Here is a 23,220-nt window from a genome sequence, read left to right as displayed (position 1 = left end):
GATGTTTTAAAACAAAATGGTTTTGATTCTATTCCAGGGTGTAAACAGAACATTATCCCCACAACTTTACAGTCAGAGGGCGATAGAGAGAGAAAGTCCAGAACTATGAGTGCCAAGTTAAGTAAATGTGTCATCATCTCCATACTTTAGAGAGTAGGAAGGATAATTTGTCGAGGTACCAGAAACTATAAAACGCAATGAGTAGACGGATGATTCCCTCAACATAAACTCTCACGAAAAGCACTCGCTACAAAATATATATCTCGACTCGGACCGTAAATGTTCTTTCTGGAAAACAGAGTACACAGCTTTATTGAAGAAAGAAAATAAGAAGAAAGGAATATGAAATAGAGCGAGGAAGCAAAGCAACAGGAACAGAAAAGAAAAGAAAGGAGCTACCGGAGAAGTTTTAGAAGAATAATAATATCTGACAGAGCGGAAGAAACCATATGGTAAAAGTTGTTGACTACCATTTTGGACGCGAGAAGGAAAAAGGCAAACTCAACGTGGTTTTAATAGTATTGTAATTAAATAAGAAAGAAAAAGAAGAAAACAGTTAGGCAGACTATAGCTGCAATTTATTTCACCAAAAAAGTTTATAAACATAAAATTAAAAAAAAAAAAAAAACAAGTTATTGAAAAACCCGAAACTAAACTAGGATCGTATAAGACTTCCTCCTTTCTGGCAGGAATACAAATTCTGCTCGACTTGTTTTGAGTAAATATAAATCAGTCCGCAAGATGTTTGCATTTTGTGCCGCATCGCTGAAAGTAGAAACAGAAGTTGATATAGGATATATAGAAGGTTTGAAAATGGAATAGGGCATTTCCCTCCCTTTCCGTTTCCTTCTTCTGTATAGTTTCTTCTTCTTTCTCTTACAGGCTGAAGAAGTGTTTTATGTTCATGAGCTTTTTACGTCGCCTTCAATGTGGTCTGTTTCCCTCAGTTGAAGTAGCTCAAAATGAGGAGATGACAACGCGTTTCCTGCTGTAACCTCTTTGTTCAAGCTGATGTTACCAACATTATATATATACACCTCTTTTTTTCTCTCTTTAATGAAAAAAAATAGCAGAATCTATTCTAATGTTGTTCGTTTTCAATTTGCATATACCATTGAGAAAGCTATATTGTTTAACTACGGTTTTCCAGCAATACAGTTTTCATGAACCTGTTTCTGTTTTATCTTTCTCGAAAAATATCGATAATCTCTTGTTAAAATAAACTTTTTAACTACTAATTAATCTTTTTTTTTTTTTGTATTTGAAACAAACTTCCAAATAAAACTGCGTCCAAGTTTTTTTGAATCACCGAGTGCTGGTGGAGTTGCGAGATGAAGTGAGTGCAAGGCAGATTGAAATCAGTGAGTGCTGCGTTTGTGTTCCGCGAGAACTAGATCGAGAGAATTAATGGTTTATTATAGTGGTTCTCAACGGATGTGTCGCGACACACTGGTGTGTCACGCAGTCCACAAGGTATGTCGTGAAATTTTAGAATTTAAAAAATCATGAAGTATTTAACAATAATTAGTTAAAATCGACTTTAAGACAGCCTGTACCAGTCAATACCTCCAGCGGTAGCAATAATGCTCTACATAGTCATTATAAAAACTAATAGGTTTCACTATTATAATACGTATTATTATTATTATTATTATTATTATTATTATTATTATTATTATTATTATTATTATTATTATTATTATTATTATTATTATTATTATTATTATTATTATTAGTTATAATAAAAATTTCCAAGAATTGTGTCGTCCTAGACGTTCAGTAAATTGTGACGTCAGCCAAAAAAGGTTGAGAACCACTGGTTTATTGTGTTCAGAAGAGCGTAAGGTTTATCTTTTTTTTTTCCCTTTTATTTAGTGTGCCTTTCCAGGAGGCTAATAATAAACGAAATTGTAGAATGAATAAAGTTGGAATAAACATCTGAACCCATATACATGGTGTTCGTGCACCACAAAGCCAAGCCCACTTGGAACGACATGAGATCGAACTAGAGCACTATATGCACCAGAAGTGAGCACTTTACAGATGAGCCACCGCTGCCCAAGATTTGCGTTAACAGAAGTTAATGAATACGGGCATCTATGAATAAGTACAACTATTCATTCCATTTCAGAGCTGTATTATCATTCCTTTCAGAATATAAGCGTATCACTACATTAGAATTGAATCGCTTTCCGTTAAAAGAGCGTTTGTGCAATAAAATATTTTGTCCGGAAATGACAAAAAAAACTGTTTTCTTACGAGATGGTTTGGTTTATGGAAAAAAAAAAGAAAAAGAAAAATGCCCTATAACACGTTTCAAGAAACACACGTCTTTTTAACACGAATTGTTACATCTACCTCTAAAACAATCATTTCTTTAAAAAAAAAAAGTTAAAATTGTGAAAATTGTTACATACACCCTTTTAACAGAAATTATTAAAACCTAGATAGAATATTTACATAGTCCTTTCAGGAAAAATGTAATCGAGAATACAGGAATATGACTGGACAAAGAAGAGGTGGTAATGACGAGGAAATTCAAGTACTTGGGATCAATAATTCAGGAAAATGCAGGAATAGAAGACGTAAATAGCAACGGTTAGACAAAATGGAGAGAAGCGGCAAGAGTATTGTGTGTGACCAGAGAGTACCAATATGTCTTGAAGGAGAAGTTTACAAAACGGTAGTGAGACCTGTCTTATTATACGCAGTGGAATGTTGGACGACAAAGAAGAGAGAGGAACAGAAGTTGCATGTTGCGGAGATGAAGATGCTACGGTGGATGTGTGCAGTGATGCGGAAGGACAAAATTAAGAATAAAGTGATCTGGGGAACAGTAAGGGTTAGACCAGTAGCAGAAAAACTGCGGAAAAGTAGACTGAGATGGTATGTTTGGCCATGTAAAAAAAAAAAAAAAAAAAAAAAAAAAAAAAAAAAAAAAAAAAAGAGAGAGAGATCTTTGCAATACGTAGTTCACCGGGTGGATGCTATACAACTGAATGAGAAAGAAGTCCGAGGCCGGCCAAAGAAGAAGTGGGGAGATTATATTAAGAACGATATAGTTTAGTGTGATGTCACAGCAGATATGACACAAGATAGAAACAGTTGGAGGACAACAATTCTAAAGTTGGTAACAGCTAACAGGAAAAAAAGGCTTAGAAGAAGGACAAGTTTGATTTTTGAGGCTTCCAGACATGGAAGGAAATTTTGACAAAACTAACCTATGAAATTAAGTATAAAAACATAAAAAAAAGTAAGCATAAAATTATTATTATCAAGTAGATTTAATCCTTATAGGCAGAAAAATCTATATGTTAAAATTGGATGTATGCCAATGTGGGGACAAGGTTTATATGTTTGTCCCCAATCCTTTCAACAATGGCTTCTCGAAAACCACAAGTGGTAGAAACCTGCCGTTTTCACTGGTCGATTCCAAATTTTGTGTAGATTATCCAGTTCTCATTCAAATTTTCAAAAACCGTGTCGTTATTGTTTTGTTCAACATTTTAGGTGATGTTTTGAGCCCATAAGATTAACATTGTTGCAGGCCGCAACAACGGTGTTAGGCAACCAGTAGAGAAGATAAGTATGGCGGATTGACGGACATTATAGGCGCTTTGCTTAAATCTGAATGGCAAAACCTATTGGATGCTAGCAACTTCAAAGGCCTCAAGAGACGCAATAAGGGTATTTGGGCGGATATGGATTTATTAGGAAAAAATACTTCCACTTGATATCGTGTTCTACAAATTTGCTACAAACTAACTCCAACATCTATACATAGCAATTCACTTCCTTTGTGAATCTCCTATCCTTTACTTGGGTAAGGAGACATGCATAGTGGGAAGGAGATTCATGGTCATAAAAGAACGATGCGCTGAGTAGACAGAGCAGGTTCAGCTAGTATGTACAGTGTTGATACAGTTCAGTACAATGTGGAAATTTCAGATAATAACAAAGAAGTAATGGTAAAGCAGAAGTACACAGTAGTGACACGCCTGATGAAGGCGATGTTACATTGCCAAAACTGTTACATAAGTAGCTTATTGCCACTGTATATTTGGTGCTTTAGTCAGATCTGTTATATTAATAGCACAGTGAAACTCAATACCAATATCTTAGAGTAAGAAAAGTTCACCAATAAAGAGCAATATACAAACAGAAAGTATGTTACAAATAATATTAAGTACATACTTGAATATACAGGAAACAAGTACATAAAGCAAAGTATTCATATGCGTCATATAGCATAAATTCATTGCATATTTTGGTTTCTGAGTAGATTGATGTGTCATTAGTCATGAACATTTTGTAAGTTGAGGTAATTTAACCTTCTATTTAACATTCTGAATTGTAAAATACTTAAAAACTTCGGGAAGTCATTGCAGCGTTTTTCAGTTTTTAATTTTAAAAAATAATAATCTAATACAGCACCGTTTCTGAACTTGTGGTTCATAGATCCTTCGTTGGAGGATAGAACACCACCATTTTCCCCACATTTTAGTCTTGTAAATAAATATAACAATTGGAATTCGTGCACCAACACGAATAAAATACCTGAATTATGTTGATTTAGTACTAATATAATATTGACATTAGGATTAACAGTTTAAGCTGAAAATAATACAACAGTTTCTCTAGAACACTCAGTGTCGTGACTATAAATTTTTGGGATAGATTCGACAAGAAAGGTTCTAGATTGAGGTTATATTTTTGGATTTATACATATCCAATTACTCCATTCAACACTAATATAATAATTAATATAAAATTAATATAACATTATCTGTAATGATTAGGTGCTTTTAATAATACACAGGTATGTAAAACTTAAGGGTGAAATTAAATTTCGCATGCTCTGTCACTCCCAAATAACATGTATTGTGAAACTTGAATTATACCTTGGAAGTAGTGCTACACTATGACATAGGAAAAAACAAACACATAATTAGCGGAACATACGAGACACTTTTATACACTCGTAAACGCACTTTTATACGGAGGTAACAACTTAATACTGAAAGTACTGCGACTCATGATGCCTCCTAGTATTACAGAAATAGTAAAATAGCCCATAAAAAAGAGCGTGTGATCTCCACGGACAGCAATCTATGCTCCGCAAAGTGCTTCCATTCTGCTCACGAACTTGAAAATGAGTTGTTGTCGTATGGAGTTCTAAACGGCATCGAAAGTGTCGCTGCTCACCTCAGCGACCCCGAAAACTATGGATTCGACACTAATATCGACTATTTTCAATCATTTTTACATATCTCCCCTTCCTCCTCCCCCAAGTTGCAGTCCTGAATTTGGATTTGAGCTGCATCGAAAATGTCATTGTTCATCTTAGCAAGCCCGAAAACTATGGATTCGACACTGATGTCGGTCATTTTCAATATATAGACCCTATCTCCCTTCCTTCCTCTAAGTTACACCTTCAAAGTGAAGTGAAAAAACTCTATCCCAGGCCTGAACCTCATCTATGTTGAAAATTTTACCGAGATCGGTTTGGTGGTTCAAGAGTTGTTCAGTTACAAATATAGAAACTTTCATTTTTATGTAATTTGTCGCACTAGAAAACAGGTATTTGTGTACATATAAAATGTTGTACAAAATTTATATAGAAGTCTATATTAGAATATTAAATAATAGTAATTATATGTTTTAGTGCATGGGTATTAGTGAAATTTGCCTACTGCTCTCTGTTTTAAGAAGAAATTTGGTATGAGTAGGATCTTGATTCACCAGATCAAAGAACACATTAAGAACTCAGTTTAATTCAAGAGCCCTACTTGTTGCAACAGAAACGCTTTAGAATGGTAGATGCAAAAATGCAACTGTTAAACTTCTGTAATTAATGCACAACCACCAATACACGACTAGAAAGCTCATAAAGGAAATGAGTGCAGACTATTAATTTTCAAGGATAATTACAACAGTTTTAGTTTCGAATGCTTCTTTTTTTAAAATATGCTTCTATTTTTTAAATATTCTCAACTTACATTTTTCACGCTTTAAAAAAAACTGTTCCATTACTAGTAAAATTAACCTAATACAAAGATTTTTGTTATTTTTCCAATTTTTCCAGAAAGAAACCGGAAGAAAACGGTTTTTTACCAACAGGTTCAAAATTTCCGGAAATTTTACAACACTAATCCCAACAAACATTTCTGTGTGCGCGCCTGGAAATGCCGACTACACTTTTGAAAAGACGCACGTTGAAGAGGAATGCATTGTAACGATAACGTTCACCGATGAGTGTATCGCGTTAAATCGTTATAACCATACAACAATACGCCTTCTCACATAAGAATACCAGACCATCAAGATGATCATGTTCTACATGTTTCAGAGATTCATTGCGTGTTCCCACCTCTCGTCAGATGAGTCCAGAGTTACTACTTAGATTGAGTCTGCTGTCATTGGAGAAGAGTACGAGATCCTACTCATACTCAGTCCAGTCCTGATGTTCTTAGCACCACCGCAAACTGTGCTGCCAATATGTGGGTGTCAAACCAACGGAATATAACGTACTGTCTGTCTGCCAACGAAAGTCCCCTGGAGGCCATTGTGGAGCGTGAGATTGAGAGACTTGTTATCCTCTCAGGTATCTTGGCAATTGCACCTGCAGTTTGACGTCTGTCCCTCCTTGACCATTTCTCAATGTAGCAGTCGTCCTTTGTTGTAGTTGACCGTGGTCGATCACCATCTCTTCTTCGCGTAGCATTGTCACTGTGATTTGGGATGTTCCTCATACACTTGAAACAATGCTAAGGGCAATAAAAAGTCTTGATCTATACTTGCCGCACTTCATCCTTCTTTCAGTTTCCGGACAATTCTTTGCAGTGTGAAGTCACCCAAATATTGTTTCCGGACCATGTGGTTTTAAGTAACACCACTGCACTACACCTTAACACCTCTATGACTGACGCACACTTTCTCGCCCCTTTCATTCAACTGCTTTGTGCTTTGGTAGCAGACCAATTATTTATTTATTTATTTATTTAATATACAACACAACAGGCTTAATACCCAATTACAGTGTTGTGTACATACAGCAAATGTTACATATATTAATTTCTTAATTATTTCTACAGAAAATTTCTTGTTTCACATATGATCTGAACCTGTTTTCTAAAAGACTAAATACATACACTTTATCAAGCTTATTTACAATATCATTGTATAATTTACACAGCCTCCACATAGGGAATTTATATAATATATTGCTCCTGGCTTTTACACAATAAAATGTCCCTGTATTCTCTACTCTGGTTTTGCAAGTGGGAATCCGCAATGATATTTTCGAGACCAACTGCATACAATCAATCTTTTATTTACTAACTTGTATAAGAATAAGAATTCGACGTTACGGTCGTCTTAACGTCACGTTATAGAACGTATTGCTCCTCGTGCACGGGTGGGAGATCCCTGGCAATATGCTGCAGGACTTTCAACCATTTCCATCTACTACATAATATTTTACGTTACTTTACCCATCTCCTTAAGTTTTGCACACCAGTGTCAGTAAATATTTCCATTTTTATCCAAGAAATGGTATAAAATCCTGTTACTTGTGTTTATTTATTGATGTAACATTTATAAGCTACAAATTATCTCTCAACTAATCAGAGGCGGATCTAGGAGGTAAAAACTGGAGGAGGGGCAACCAGAACCCACACTATGATAGGTATATCATGAGTACTTTCAAAAATATATATAAATAATAACTTCAATTATTTTTGTCACTCAAAACTAGGGGGCCTAGGTCCTTCCGGCCCCAGGATAGATCCGCCTCTGCAATTAATAAACGTAGACATAACACTTACTTACTCCGATAATAGTTTAACACTTCCTGATATGTAAGTTGAAACTATTTGTATTATACACTATTTTATGTGTAAAATACAAACATATATCTCAATAAACACTATGATTTAATTCAAGTTACTGTCAATTGAGTGGATCATTTCAACATTTTTCAGAATCTTAAATAAACTCTTTTGAAAAGATCTAACAACGCCACTGACAGAAATACTAAATAGGCTATAACAACTATGTATTGAATATTTCCTACTTACATGACCATTGTCATCTAATTGGTTGTTGGTGAGTTTTAATTTATCGAAGGAGACGACCTGCTTCATCCACTGAGCTCCTTTCGCTGGAGAGTCTGGGTGAACATGTATTCTTGGAGGAGATATAGGGTCTGCTTTACCTGCAACCACCCAACTGGAACTAACGAAATGAATGGTAAATAAAACAAATTCATTACAAACAAAGATATGTTGCTTGAATCGAACTTGTGTTCAGCTATTTCATTATAACATACTACCAACCTTTGAATATACACAGTCCATTCAGTAGGTTACGAGACTATCTTGAAATAATATACTGTACTTAACGATGCTAGAAATATTTATTGTTACGTTAGTTTTCTACATACATTCCTTCCTGTGTCACACATTCACATGGCTGGCCGCAAAGGCTCTGGAACGCCATAGAAAAGTCGTTCACTGGAATACTGTTCAGTACCGCTGTCACATTCGCTTGAATCGACGTAACATACTCAAAACCTTCCCACTTGAGGGTAGATTTGATCTTACACAAGAGCATTGAGACTACTTGGATTAAATAAGGTAAATATGAAACGTGTTCAAGGACTGTGACCCTTCTTTAGTCAAAAAATTGACGCACAAGAAAATGCATTGGCCTGCATCAGTTTTTGACTAAGCGAAGGGCAGAAGGGCAGAAGACCCATTAATTTCTGATTTTGACCAACTGAGCTTCATACTCTTCTCTAAGCTCAAATCTGCCCTCAAGGAGTAGCGTTTCGAATATGTTGGATCGATTCAAGCGAATATGACGGCAATGTTGAACAGTATTCCAGTGAACGATTTTCCTATAGCGTTCCGTAGCTTCTACGACCAGTCATGTGAATATGTGACGCGGCAATAGATGTATGTAGAAAACTAACATAATAATAAATCTAGTAACTTAGTGAATGGACTGTGTATAAATCACAATATGGTATATCGTGATTGCGATAATATAATTCCATTGTAATCATGATGTTTTAGAAATGGTTAATACATTGAGTTTAGACGTCCAAAGGTAATTTGAAACGCAAATATTACACACATATACACATTTAACATGATATTTTAAAGTATCAGACTAGTATTGTTAAGATAGTTTCTCACATTCTTTAAATACGTTTTTGTTTATTCGAATAATTTTTCAACCAATTACTGGTTTCAACAGTTTGCTGCTAGTAACATTTTAATAGTAAACTAACTGAACCTGCGCTCTCTACACATCGCATCATTCACATATGAGCAAGTATCTCTTTGTCATTCCTCATAACATCTGTACATGTTCCTTTACAGACACAAGTGAAATACTCTTGATAAAATCGGCAAGGAGTACCATAAAGGAGAGATTTTTTCGATTATTTTTTCAATATCTCGCACCGTTTGCAAGATTTGAACCTATTTCCGGTTGGAGTTTGTAATTCATGTATGTGGTTGGCGTTTTCTTTCTTCTTCCATGCAGTATGTAATAAGCAAATACATTACATGCACAATTAATTATAATGTCAGTGATATATTGTGTTCATAGGACTAAACACTCAAAACAATAAAAATTCATGTTACACTGGAAAAATGGTTATCCTTCGGTTTTCATTATTGTTTGGCCATGAAACAAACGCCTGAGAGATATCTAGCCAGTGTATACAACAATCTGGTGTTGGAATGTATAGCTCGCAGGATATGATGTTTTACTTTTTTAAATTAAATGAGTTGAGTTGATTTTGAGTTTTACGTCCCGTTCAGCAGCGAGGCTATATGAGACGTGGACCTACTGATTAACGTGGAATCCGAACCACATGAACTTCCACCGGGAATCGAACCCGGGTCTCCCACGCCAAAGGCGCGTACGCTAACCGCTTAGCCACGAAGGAGCTTTTGTAAATTAAATGAAATGAAATCTTTAAGTATTGCGTCCCTCGGTTATGCCGGTTAGGCTAAAGGATACGGTGATGATGAGAGATGAGTAATGGTGGAATGAAGAAAGTGGGAGGAAACGGGAGAACCCCGACAAAACCCACGAGCACGGTGTTTGTTTACACAAAGTCCACATGGCGCGAGCTGGGATCGAACCGGGGACCCCAAGCACCGGAGGTGTAGTTTTTTAAAATTTCAACTGTATAGAGCATACATATACCTATTTTACATGTCAACTTTTTGCCCTATTTGCATATGGGATATTTAAATTTTCGTGTTATATTTACATTTAATTTTTAAAATAAAGGATTAGGTGTGGAATCATTAATCAGATTTAAATTTGTTTATATATATTATTATGTTATTTATCGTGAGGTGAAGCATATAATTAGGTATATTCAGTGTTCATTTAAATATTAATCGTATGTATCATGTATTTTGAAGAGAATCCAAGCTTCAGTATCTCGTTCTGGAAGAACGTAGAGTTAAAAAAAACAATAGTTTCAAAGCAGAGTCTTTGTGTGGACGCAGAAGCTAGGTGGTCTGGAAGAGAACAGTGTAGAATAGTATCCATCTAACTTTCTTGTTTATAGACGTACCTAGGCACATGGAGTATATGTCAAGATATGGATTCTTATATTTAGTCTTTTATACGTGAGGAAGTAAGATTTCCGCTCGGTGCCGGAGTGCCCGAAAAATCTATTGTTACATGAAGGAGCTGGAACCTAGCATGTGCATGTCGAAACGGCGAATACAAAGACGTGTGACTTTTGCAAACCACGCCTACAAGTCACACATATTAGTATGCAGGCGTCGGTATACCAACGGACGTCTCTTGCTGGCGCAGTGATCCGCTAATTTCAAACTATACTTGAGAAGCTATGATTCGGTGCTATTCCTGTTAACAGTCTTCACCCCCTTTGTGTACGGATGTTCCACACATAATTCTTTATTTATATGTTTAAAATTCTCTTGATGTATTCGTTATGATTTTTGTTTACTAAATTAGGTCGTAGTTAGTTTTAGCGTTTATTATTGTAAAATAAAAGGCTTATATTGAAAAGGGTAATAGCTCCCACAGTACGTGAATGAAATAGGATACGTAAGAGCCATACCGCCATGTTCTAGCAGACGCTTTCCTGCAGGGGAACAAGAGGATGGAAAGGAGAATTTTTCATTTGTAACTTATTAACTATCAGATGACAGCACTTGGTATTTACAATATATGCATATTTTTACTTATAGAGTCATTTTGTAATGAGTTTAAACAAGTCTTGTGCTGAAATACATTATAAACAAGAAAAATCAGTACTCAAAGAACCTCTCTCACCCCTCTCATACAGGTGAGAACCTTTCGAAGTCACTCACCAGGTGTCTCCCTGGGATGGACACAAGAAAGGGTGAGAGAGGACAGTCATTTTTAAAAGTTTCAAATGTTTATACAGTGCTTTTTCATTCAAATTTAATATAAAATATCAATTAACAGGTATGAGTAGAAAGCTGCATGTTTGTACTTTCAAGTGATAGCAGCAACTTCGTGATTAGACATGACAGAAAATCACAATGATAATTAAAAGGTGAAAAAGTGTGTTTTTAAGAAATAAGTAGGTCACAAGGGGTAGCTAAACACGCTTCTCTGATTCCCCTTACGTCCCCCTGTCCCGTCATAAGAAAACTTGTATATGAGGCGCGAGCCTATATTTTTGTCCTGAAATGGGAAAATATAAAAACAATTGGCAGGGCAGAGACAAGGTAGTTCGAAGTTGGTTTTCAAAACGCGAAGCGACAAGGTAGTTTTCTCTGGACGCATATAGCGACTGTACAGTGCTTATCGTGGTGGTGCATTTGGACAGTGCGTTTTGTGTTGTGACAATCTTACAGAGTTGATTAATTGTTAACCATGAATTGTGTTTACATGTGTTACTTCAAACTCAAAACAATATTAGCAATATTATAAGTTTCATACAGTTTTTTTTCTTTCTGAAACTTTCATACAAAACCAGCTCTGGACGCGAGCACTTGCTAAAATAAAAAAAAAAAAAAACATTAAACTCTGTTTCGTCTAGCCAGTAAACTCTTCGCTAGCCAGACAGACTAGTACACACAGAGATATTCGTATTTATCTTCATTATCTTCATATTTAAAGTGCTTTTTATTCTTATTGTTGTGACATGTGTGTGAGCCGCGGTAATTAACTGTGCCATTTCCAACTGCATCAGCGAACTCATAAACACACTAACATGGTGCAACGAGTGTCTGTACCATAACACGATACAAGTGCTGGTCAACAGCTAGGCCATTTAATACGGACACCTCGAAAACTCCGACGAGACGGCGACAGAGGCTGCAAGATTCTCGAGACCAGCAGAGATCATCTCATCATGCTGCTGCAGGTCCAGTGAGACGGTGAAGAGTCCACCAGAGCAGAACTACAAGCATGCCAATGGAAAGAGGTGTGCCGACGTTGGATGCAGACTTCCAGGAAGGACCAAGGATGAATACGACGACGACGACGCCGAATGCAACAGAACACTAAGATTACGTGCACGAACAATATCCGGTAAAACCAAAAGGCCTTAAGAGAGTAAAAAAATTTTCAGCGCTTAAAAATTGTTTTAATCTTATAAAGAAATTTATTAGTGAGTGATATTTTGTACAGTGTGTGTTTCTCGTGTGAAATTGAAAATTAAATGGTTTCTACCAGGATCTCTTTCGTCTTTCTTGGACTTCTCCAGGAGAACCAAGGTATGTGCTCCCACACAACACATCCAGTGTACCCTAAAAAATGTAATAGAAATAACGGCCATGCTTTTTTAGATATTCAATTAAAACTGGACAATCTACACAAAATTTGAAATCAACCAGTGAACGGGGCACGTTTCTAGCACTTGTGGTTTTCGAGATCTCATTGTCGAAAAGATTGGAGACAAACATAAAAACTTTTCTTTGGAGACAAACATATAAAATAAGCATTTTAATGTATATAGATGATCTATTATCTCTTTCGTTAAGCGATTGTTATTATCAATGGCATATTTAGGGGGCTTCCGGGCTTAAGCACCCCCGAAATCTTACTTACTATGGTAAAGCATACGAAATATCTTGCAGAATTTTCACATTTTCACGCAAAGTCCCCCCGAAAGTTAACAAACCCTCCCGAAACAAAATCGTAAATACGCCACTGGTTATTATTATTATTAAGTATTCTGCCTTTCGACAGGTCCTGGGACTAATGAAGATTTTTTTTAATTTTAGATTTGGGCCTGGAAATGTTTCTTCCACTTTTGTCGATCTTCATCTTCCTCTTTTAACTCCCAATATTTTCTCCTATCTTTCAAATCATCGATCAGCTGTGTTTTTCTTCCTATTCCTTGCTTTCCTTCCATCTTTCCTTCTATGGTTGTGTGAAGAAGACAATTTCTTCGCAAGATGTGTCTAATCCAATTGGCCTTTCTATGAAGGATGGTGGCTAGAAATGTCCTCTTGTCTCCTACCCGTTTTAAAACATCTTCGTTTGCTGCTCTCTCTGTCCATTTTATCTTCTCCATTTTCCTCCAACACCACATTTCGAAGCTCTGCAAATATTTCCTTTCTAACATCCGTAATGTCTAAGTCTCTGAACCATACAGTCCAATGCTCCATATATAGCACTTGACCAACTTCAACTTCTTCTTAAGTCCAATATTAAGCCTACTAGTTAAGAGTGATCTTTTCTTGTTGAACGCTTTTTTTAGCTATGGCAGTTCTTGACCTGATCTCTTTAGTGCAGTAAGTGCAGTCTCTCGTCAAAATACTTCCCAGATACTTGAAATTATCGACCTCTTTTTAAGTTTTTTTTTGTTCTACTCTGATCCGTAAGGGCGCATTTCCACGGGATATTCTCATGACTTTCGACCTTTCGATGTTAATATCCATTCCATATAGTTTTTTAGTGTCAACTATTTTGTCAATCATTTCCTGTAGTCCTCCTTCGGTTTTACTATTATAACCATATCATCTGCATACCTGATCTTGTTAAAGATCTGCCCTCCAATGTTGAAATCTCCAATTCCCATTAATGTTTCCTTCATTAAAATTCGCTGTAAATGTTGAAAATGGGGTCAACAAACTATATCTTTGTCTGACTCCTCTTCCAACCTCCACACTATTGGTTTCTCCATTCAAGCGCAACTTCGCTCGTTGTCCTGTGTACAGGTTTTGAATGAGTCGTCGATCTCTCCACTTGACTCCGATTTCTTTAAGTATTTTCAGAAGTTTCGTCCAGTTGACTCGGTCGAAAGGTTTTCGCCAGTCGATCAAGCACAAACACAACCCTTCCTTTACATCAAGAATTCTTTCTGATATAATTCTCATCAATTCAATAGCATCTCTAATACCTTTCCCTCTCCGGAATCCAAATTGATCTTCTTTTAACCTATCATCTATCTTACTTTCCAACCGCCTGTTCAGTATGCGTGCAATGATCTTTACAGTGTGGGAAATCAGACTTATGGTTCTGTGATCGCTGGACTTCTTTGCTTGTTTTTTCTTGGGCAATGGAATCATTGTAACATCAAGAAAATCCTTTGGCCATTCTCCACTCAGGTAGATCTTGTTAATAAGTGAAGTCAGTACTTTCATTGAGTTGTCTCCTAATCCCCTGAGCAAATCTACTGGTATGTCTTCGTCTCCAGTGGCCTTTCTCCTTCGCATGTCTTTGATTTCAGCGTTACACACAGATTGATACTACTTCACTTTTCAATATACTGGGTCCTTTTTCATCATCATCCACCTCTTCCTCTTCTTCGATCTCAATACCTTTGGGGTGGTTCTTCTGATCATACAGATCTTTTATGTATTCCTCCCAAATTCTAAGGATACTTTGATGGTCAGTGGTTACATTACCTTCTTGATCTTCAATGCCGAAAGTTCGTATTGTTTTCTTAGCTTTCCCTCCTAACTCTTATGCTTTCTGGTACATCAGATCATATCTGCCGCGCCTTGGAAGTTCCATTATTTCTTCACATATCTGCTTCATGTACAAAGCTTCTTTGACTTTGTCTGTTTCTCTTCTCAATTCATTATTCAGCCTTCTGTATGCATTGATGTTCGTGTTTTTTGCTCTTCTGCATTCTTCCATCTTCTTAAGCATTGCTTCAATTATCCATTGTTTTCTCGGTGCTCTTTCCATCCTGCCAATGTTATGGGGTGTGTCAAGTAGAATCTGTTTAAAGTTTCCCCAACTATTCTCTATATCGTCAACCACATCGCCCACTGAACAGAATTTTTCTTCAATCTCTTCTTTCGCACCATCGTCGATATTTCTTAGTCGCTCCAAGTTCCATTTTCGATTTCTCCTATTTTTCTTGATCGACTTTAAGCAGGTTTACACTTCCGCTTCTAGGAGAGTGTGATCCGAATCAATGTCCGCTCCTGGCAGTGTCTTCACGTCTCGTACACTTTTCCTGAAACGTTGCTTCACAAGAATGTAATTGATTTGGAAGCGTTTCTTATCTTCTGGACTCTTCCACGTGCACAGCTTGGTTTTTTTTTTCTTAAACAATGTATTCATCACCACTAGATCATGTTGCCTACAGAAGTCGATAAGCATTTGACCTCGTTCGTTTCCCCTTATTCGCAGCTCCTTCTCCTATTACGCTGTTGAAGTCTCCCATTACTATGGCGTTGACCTTACATCTTCCTTCCTGATGCAATATGTCACTGATATGATCATACATTACTTCTACTTCATTATCATCATGGCCGGTTGTTGGCATATACACTTGTATTATCACAATATCCACTGGTTTTGCATGTAGTTTCACAAACATCAAGCGGTCACCGCAGTATTCCAGTTTGGTTACACTTCATGCTACTTCGTTCTTCATTGCTATCGCGACACCATTCTCGGCCTTATCGCCACCCGCATAGTATATTCTGTAATTTCCCGATACTATCTCATCTTTTCCTGGCCATCTCACTTCACTTAAGCCCACTATGTCCACTTTACGTTTGTCCATTTCCACTTTCAAATTTTCCCTCACGTCGTGGAGTTCGTACGTTCCAGGGTCCCATGCTGAAATGAAAGTTATTATTTTCTCCGCTGATTCTTCCCGGAGTAGTCCCCACCCGGAGATCCGAACGGGGGACTATTTTACCTCCGGAAATTTTTACCTCAGGAAGAACCATCATATTTATTTATTCTCCTCCTTCGTCCCTTCTTGGAAAAAGATAATGTGGTAGTATTCCCATTTCCTTTCCACATCTCCATGCCATTGACCATCTAGTGGTTCATCCGCCTTTATGACAGTTTCCCCTCCTAAGAACAAGAAGGTGCCCTGACCTCCACCCGCTCATCCGCCCTCCGAGAAGGTCGTTGGCACTTGGTAGAAGCTGACTCCTTATCCGGGGAGTCGGCCGGTCCCCACCTACGTTAGCCGCCAAAGACGTTGCCCGCTTTCTCCCGCGAGGAGGTGTAGGTTGGAATTTTCCCTTCGTTTAGGATGAGACCCGAAGGCTTTTCTCAAACCTCTCCAGTACTTTTAGCAAGCAAGCGGTAATTATCCGAACAAATTTGTTAATTTATTTGAACACATATTTATTTATTTAAACTAATTGTTGCGTCCAAGCGTTCGGTACATTATAGGTAAAATCGTGCTAAATAAAAGCTCTAATCCTTTAGTAACAAATAGCAAAGCACGTTCATGATCAGGACCATCATTATGCATTTTCAAAGACTTACATTTAAAAATATAGTTTAGATTAGAACTAAATCATCACAATACGCTTAAATCTAAATTTGGCAACGATCTAAATCTAAGATTTTAAATATTATATTATTTTGAAATAATACAGTTTTTAAGTTGCAATTAAATCTTCACAAGTAGTGAATGTGGTGAGGTTTGAGGTATTAGTAAGGAGTGCGATTTAAGTTAAGGTTACTGGCAAAAAGCATACATAAAACGAAAACAACTCATTCGATCTCAATGAAAGTTTTACCCTTTGCTCGTCAGAGTATGTCACGAGTGTTCGCAAAGTGCAAACGCGTAAAATTGAACGGGAAGCAAATGACAGCCGAACAGGCCAAGGCTTCTCGCGAACGGCTTATCCAATTCTACGAGAACCATTGCTCTCGTGACTTTACGGCTTATTGAAACCATTTTAAGTGTGAATATCCTTATAGTACAGTGTATAGAATATTGAACAATTATGTGGAGACTGGTGGAGCCTCAAGAAAGAAGAAATCTGGTTGCCTAATTTCAAAATATACACAAAAAGTGAAAATTGCGATTAGACGAGATCTCTTGAAGAACCCTAACTTGAGAACCGACTTTTAGGACGAAAATATAAAATTTCTGAATTCAGTGTAAGGAAGTTCAAGATAGAAAACGAATTCAAGGTTGAAATATATAAAAGTGCACAATTTTACACAGACAAACAGAAGAGGCGCACTAAGACCAACTGCCATAAAGTCTCCGACAAGAAGTTCGTAAACAAGATTGTGATCATGGATGATGAAACTTACTGTTGCCAAAACCTGCGTTCGCACCTGTTTCCAAGTATGTACACATTGATAAACGTCAGGTTAATCCTAGTAAGTTCGTAAAACCTAAAGACAGGTAGGCTATGTGGAAAAGTTTTTGAACTGGCAAACGCCAAAGATTTGCGTGTTGTTGTTCGAAGTCGGACAATCAATGGTGACCGCTATTTAGAGTACATTGAAAAGGTTTTGATTCCATGGATACATAAAGAATTCACCGGACATAACTTTGTGTTTTGGCCCGATAAGGCATCCTTGCATTATGTGAAAAAAGTGCGCGACGCGCGATTACTGACGCTGTTATAAAGTTTGGCCGCAAATGCGAGAACGCGCTAAAGTTCTTCTAGCTAAAAGTTCAAAGTTCTGTGGACCCATTGAACATTTTTTGGGCTCTAGCTAAACGCGAAATGGCTAAAAAGTATATTTCTATCAAGAATATGAAAGATATGCAAACAAAAGTGGTCGGAAATATCAAAAGAATTGCCAAAAAGTAGTGGACAAGAACTTTTCCGGAAGTTCCGGTTTTAGCTTCGAGAAATCGGCCGCAAGGGTGTCTATATCATCAAATAGTAAACTACTTCTTTTTTCAGATATCATTTGTTTATTATATTAAGATGTGTTGTCATTTCTCAAGAAGTAAAAAAGTTATTACAACAATTCAAAGTTCTCTTAACTTAAATCGCACTCCTTAGTCGTGAGTTGTGAACACCTTTTACTCGTATGTTTGTTGAGTATGAATATCGATTAAGGAACCTGTGTGATATATTCGTATATCTTTTTTAATCTATACTAGCTGAACCTGCGCTCTTTACATAGCGCATCATTCACATATGAGCATGAATCTCCTTGTCATTCCTCAGAACATCTGTACATGTCCCTTTACAGACACAAGTGAAAGACGTTTTGATAAAAATTGGCAAGGGATACTATAAAGAGGAATTTTTTTCGATTATTTTTTTTAATATCTCGCACCGTTTGCAAGATTGAGAATATTTCCTGTCGGAAATCTTTGAGTTTTACGTCCCACGGTTATGCCGGTTAGGCTAAAGGAGAATTTCCTGTCGGAGTTTCTAATTCATGTATAAATAGTGTTTTCTTTCTTCTTGTATACACAATTAATTATAATGTCAATGATATATGGTGTTCATTGAGCAAAACACTCCGAACACTAAAGAAATCTTAGCCTGGAGAAATTGTTATCCTTTCTTTTTCATTATAATGTGGCTGAAATAAACGCCTGAGAGATATACAACCCCTCTATACAACTATGTTGTGTTGGAATGTTGTTTCTCTCCATAGGATATGGAGAAAACTCATAGGATATAGGGCTTTACTTTTTCAAAATTTCAACACTTCCAGTCTACCCCTAAAAATGTGATAAAGACTTACGGCTACGTTTTCTTTTCTTTTTTTTTTTTTTTTTTTTAATATTCAATTAGAACTGGGCAATCTACACAAAATTTGGAATCGACTAGAGAAAACGGCACGTTTCTACACTTGTCGTTTTCGAGATCTCATTGTCGAAAGATTGGAGACAAACCTAGCATTCAATGAAAGTGACTATATTTGTGACTTCATAACTCTTATACCATCCGACCGATCTCGATCAAATTTTTAACATCGAGGTTCGGGCCTAGGAAAGTTTTTATCATTTCACTTTGACGGTGCAGCTTAAGAGAGGGGAGAAGGAGATATATAAAAATTATCGAAAATGACCGATATTAGTTTCGAATTCATAGTTTTCGGGGTCGCCGATCGAACAATGACACTTGCGATGCCATTTAAATCCAAATTCAGCCTCCACTAATTATCCTAAGGAGGGATGGTAACACGTAAAAAAAAAATAAATAAATAAATAACTGAAAATGACCGACATTAGTGTCGAATTCATAGTTTTTGGAGTTCCTACGTTGATTGGCAACAGTTTTGGTGCCCTTTATGTCCAAAATAAAAGGTATTCTTCCCGTGCGAAGGAACGGGTATTCTGCTAGTTACTGCTAATTATTCAATATATAGTTATCCGTACATAGCATTTGAATTATCTATTACTAAGTGCAAATTCTACCAATATTCTCCACATGCTACCAAGTTCTACTAATATTAGCCTACATCCAAAAGTCAAATACATAAATTTACAAGACAAGACGATAAATTTTCAATACAAGACTAGAAAATCTTTCCCAGAATTAAGACGAGACTAGAAAGATTTGTTCGAGAATCGATACGAGATGAGTCCTCTACACAGTTTACAAGACAAGACGAGATAACCTTATTTCTTGCGGCGTCTCGACTTGTGAGTGTGACATTAATCGCCTGCGCTGCAAATGTTTTTGTTTGCCTGTCCTACTTTCTTTCATCGTCAGATTACTTGCCAGCTCCTTTCTCTCTCCGTGTGGGTTACTGATAATGAGAGCAGCAAGCTGTGATGTCATTGAGCACTTAGTTGGAAACTATTGGTTTGGCTTAGTACTCTAACACCAACATTGGGAAATTAGCTGTTATAAACTTACAGAGTTTCTTAAATTAAACAAAACCAGATTAATTAAAAAGCATGTAATTTGAAATCAGCTCTACACTTTTTACTGTACTGTTTGTTTTTTGACTTACCTATGGAAAGCATATCGATATCTTTTATCATCTACAGGTACAAAGTCCATCATGAGCATATAATCTGCCATTGGGTCCATTCCATATAAGCGAACTTGAAACGTTGGAAACATCCTCCTGAAACAAAATGATACTCAAATGGATGATTTTTTAATGGTATGAACTACATCTATAAATGTGATCAATATCTAATTCTATCCAGGTTCCGCTGTAAAAGAAAAAAAGATTCAGGGTTGACATTAAACTAAAATAAATAATTCAATTAAAGAATTAAGCAATTACTGCATCTCAATTTTTACTTCTTCATGTTTTTTTTTTTTTTTTTTAAATTATACTTACATGTAATTTCTCATGGTTATATAGCTTCGCTGTACGATGACAATGAGAAAATTGTTCTTATCACATAAGGACTATGTTTCTCTTAATATAAACACCATGGTACTCTGTGTAGCCATTGTATAGCTGTACCTTCCTTAGACGAAACTCTAAACTTGCAGCAGTTCTAATGTGGTATTCAGAGGGCAAGGGGAAGTCCTATTATTAAAGTTGTGAGAAAAAAGGCACTGTTTATTATTATTATTATTATTATTATTATTATTATTATTATTATTATTATTATTATTATTATTATTATTATTATTATTATTCCACGAGTTATTTAAGTATCTGGAAATGAATCTTTAAAGCATGAAACGATCTTCAGATAGAGATCTTAAATATGAAGTATGTGCAAAATGAACAAAAATGGACTTGATTCGCCAAGAAGTATGGCAAGATAGCCCTCCCCCCACTTTAGAAAATTGAAACAATGACTGCGTTATTCGTTTGTACTACATTTGTACCGTTTGTACCGGAAATATTTTTGTTTGTACCATTTTCCTTATTGGGTTACTAGAGAGGTCAACTGGGAGGCTATCTTGGCGCCAAGTACAAACTGGGGGGCTATGTCACCCCCGTATCATAGCACAAAAAATTGAAATACACCATTCGAAAGCAAATCGTTTCTACCGTTTGTACCTAAAAAAGTTTTGTTTGTACCCTGATAGATTTCGAGAAAGAGGGGATGACACTTGGGGCTAGATAGCCCTTCCCCCTAGTTGACCTCTCAAGTAACCCTATAAGGAAAATGGTACAAACGAAAATATTTCGGGTACAAACGGTACAAACGTAGTACAAACGAATGACCCAGTCATTGTTTCGATTTTCTAAAGTGGGGGGGGGGACTATCTTGCCATACGTTCGCCAAGAGTGTCATTTGATAATAGCAGGGTATTTATACACATATGTATATCAAAAATCGATATCGACAGAATATTGGAACTCGATCATTAACTACGTATGTCGAAATCGAAGTATCAAAAAAATCATAATATTCTATCCATATACAAAATATGGAAATATCGAACATATCAAAATGTTAAGACATTAAAGTGTTATTACATTAATATATTAATGTTGATGTGCTTTCTGGTATTCATATTTCGGTATATGAAAATATCACAAAGGCCTAGTGGCATTACTTTTCTTGTGGCATATCTCAAAGGTACAATTTTAAAAAATGGCTAGAAAATATCAATAAGTCATATTTCTATAGGAGCTATAAGTTCACGATTCCTGTCGAGCGAGCAATGATAATATTATCGCACAGGATGACAATCAGGCATTAAAATACTTCTAGTAATACTACCACCACGCACCACCGGATTTCCACGCACTTAAATACCCATGGTAGTACTTCTACTATTGGACATCCAGGCATTTAAGTATTCTTAAGTGTTAAGTCGTAAAAGTGCATCTACAACCAAACGCCCAAAGATTGAAAATGCTCGTGATAGTAGTACCATCACTAGAAGTCAATGGATTTAAAATTTATGGCAATAAGTTACTATAATCGCCGGTAACTCAAAGCGTTTGAACAATTTTGATAATACTTCCATCGCTGGATTTGCAAGTACTTAAAATGCTCTTAGTTGTACTACCAGTTTCAGATCACTAGACAGTAGACACTGCAGTCATCAACGCTAACTCAGGCATTTAAATACTTGTAATAGTACTTCCACCAGCGGTCACCGAAGCACTTTTTAAATGCTTGTGGAAGTACTACTATCTCCGTATAACCAGCTGTAAAAGTGGCGGAACGCGCAGGAATGTCCCCCCCCACTTCAAGGAAATATCTGTGGCGTCCCCCCTTTTCTAAAAAATTACAATGGGGAAAGATAGGCACGGGGAACGGCGTGACGTCATCCGTTCCCCTACCTTTTCAGATCGACTTTTATCCCTGCGTAAAACCTAGCATTTAACGTTTATGATATCCATTATCACTGCATCATGTGCAAGATTTACTCATGGTAGGGGGTCCACCGACAGACACAGCTATTTTAAGACTCCTCATATAAGAACAACAAAAGAATACTTTTTTAATAACCAGGCGGAAGAAACCTTTGTAGAATTCCTTGTACTTCCACACCAGACGCTTGAGAAGTGTTCTCCACGAGACGAGACGGAAAATATGGTTTTCTCTTGCCATCTCGTCTCAATTGTCGAAAAATTCTTTATCGTCCCGTGTAGAATTTTTTCGTCTCGCTTTGTAAATTTATTTATGATACTTATGCCCTGTTTTTTTTTTTATTAATTTCTTCTAGAATTTATCAGAATTCTTCCACGTCATAAGATACCCACGAAAAGTAAAATAAAACAGCATTTAATCCATATTTATCATGGAATATGTTGTATAATAATTTGCGTATCTTTAAACGTTGAAAATACTATTCAGGACAATGACGTAAGAAACGATAATTTACATCAAGTTATTGGGGATCTACTTATTGAAGTTGTACTCAAATCTAATGCTCCATCGATTGTAATGCGCAGGATAATTTTGCCTCATCTGGGCAAAAACAAGTTAAGACTTAGGTTCGCGTAAATGCGAAACTTATTACCAGTTTTCGGAAGAGTTACAGAAATTCTATAAAACACTGGAAGAAGCCTTTCTTTTAGCGTCAAAATAGTTCACTACACTAAATATCGCATACAGATACGCAGTGTCCAAATCATATATTACAGGAAAAGGGAATGATACTTTTTCTGGGA

General features: G+C 36.5%; 1 protein-coding gene across 2 annotated transcripts in view; it reads right to left on the bottom strand.

Moving 5' to 3' along the window:
* The window catches only part of org-1 (T-box transcription factor 1), a 135,813-nt gene that overhangs the window by 47,062 nt on the left and 65,531 nt on the right, over nt 1-23,220 (bottom strand). The window contains exons 3-4 of one of the 2 annotated variants that reach the window (XM_081768879.1): nt 20,131-20,247; nt 8,079-8,235 (exon numbers count right to left, since the gene is read on the bottom strand). In XM_081768879.1, the coding sequence (XP_081625005.1) occupies nt 8,079-8,235; nt 20,131-20,247 (274 nt within the window). The remainder of the gene's footprint in view (nt 1-8,078; nt 8,236-20,130; nt 20,248-23,220) is intronic. The other variant, XM_081768880.1, reaches the window with a different exon arrangement.

Source organism: Thermobia domestica, chromosome 8 (genome assembly GCF_964235325.1).
Source record: "Thermobia domestica chromosome 8, izTheDome1.hap1.1, whole genome shotgun sequence".
Lineage (NCBI taxonomy): Eukaryota > Metazoa > Arthropoda > Insecta > Zygentoma > Lepismatidae > Thermobia > Thermobia domestica.
The sequence above is the reverse complement of the archived record's forward strand: the minus strand, read 5'-3'. Positions and strand labels throughout refer to the sequence as shown.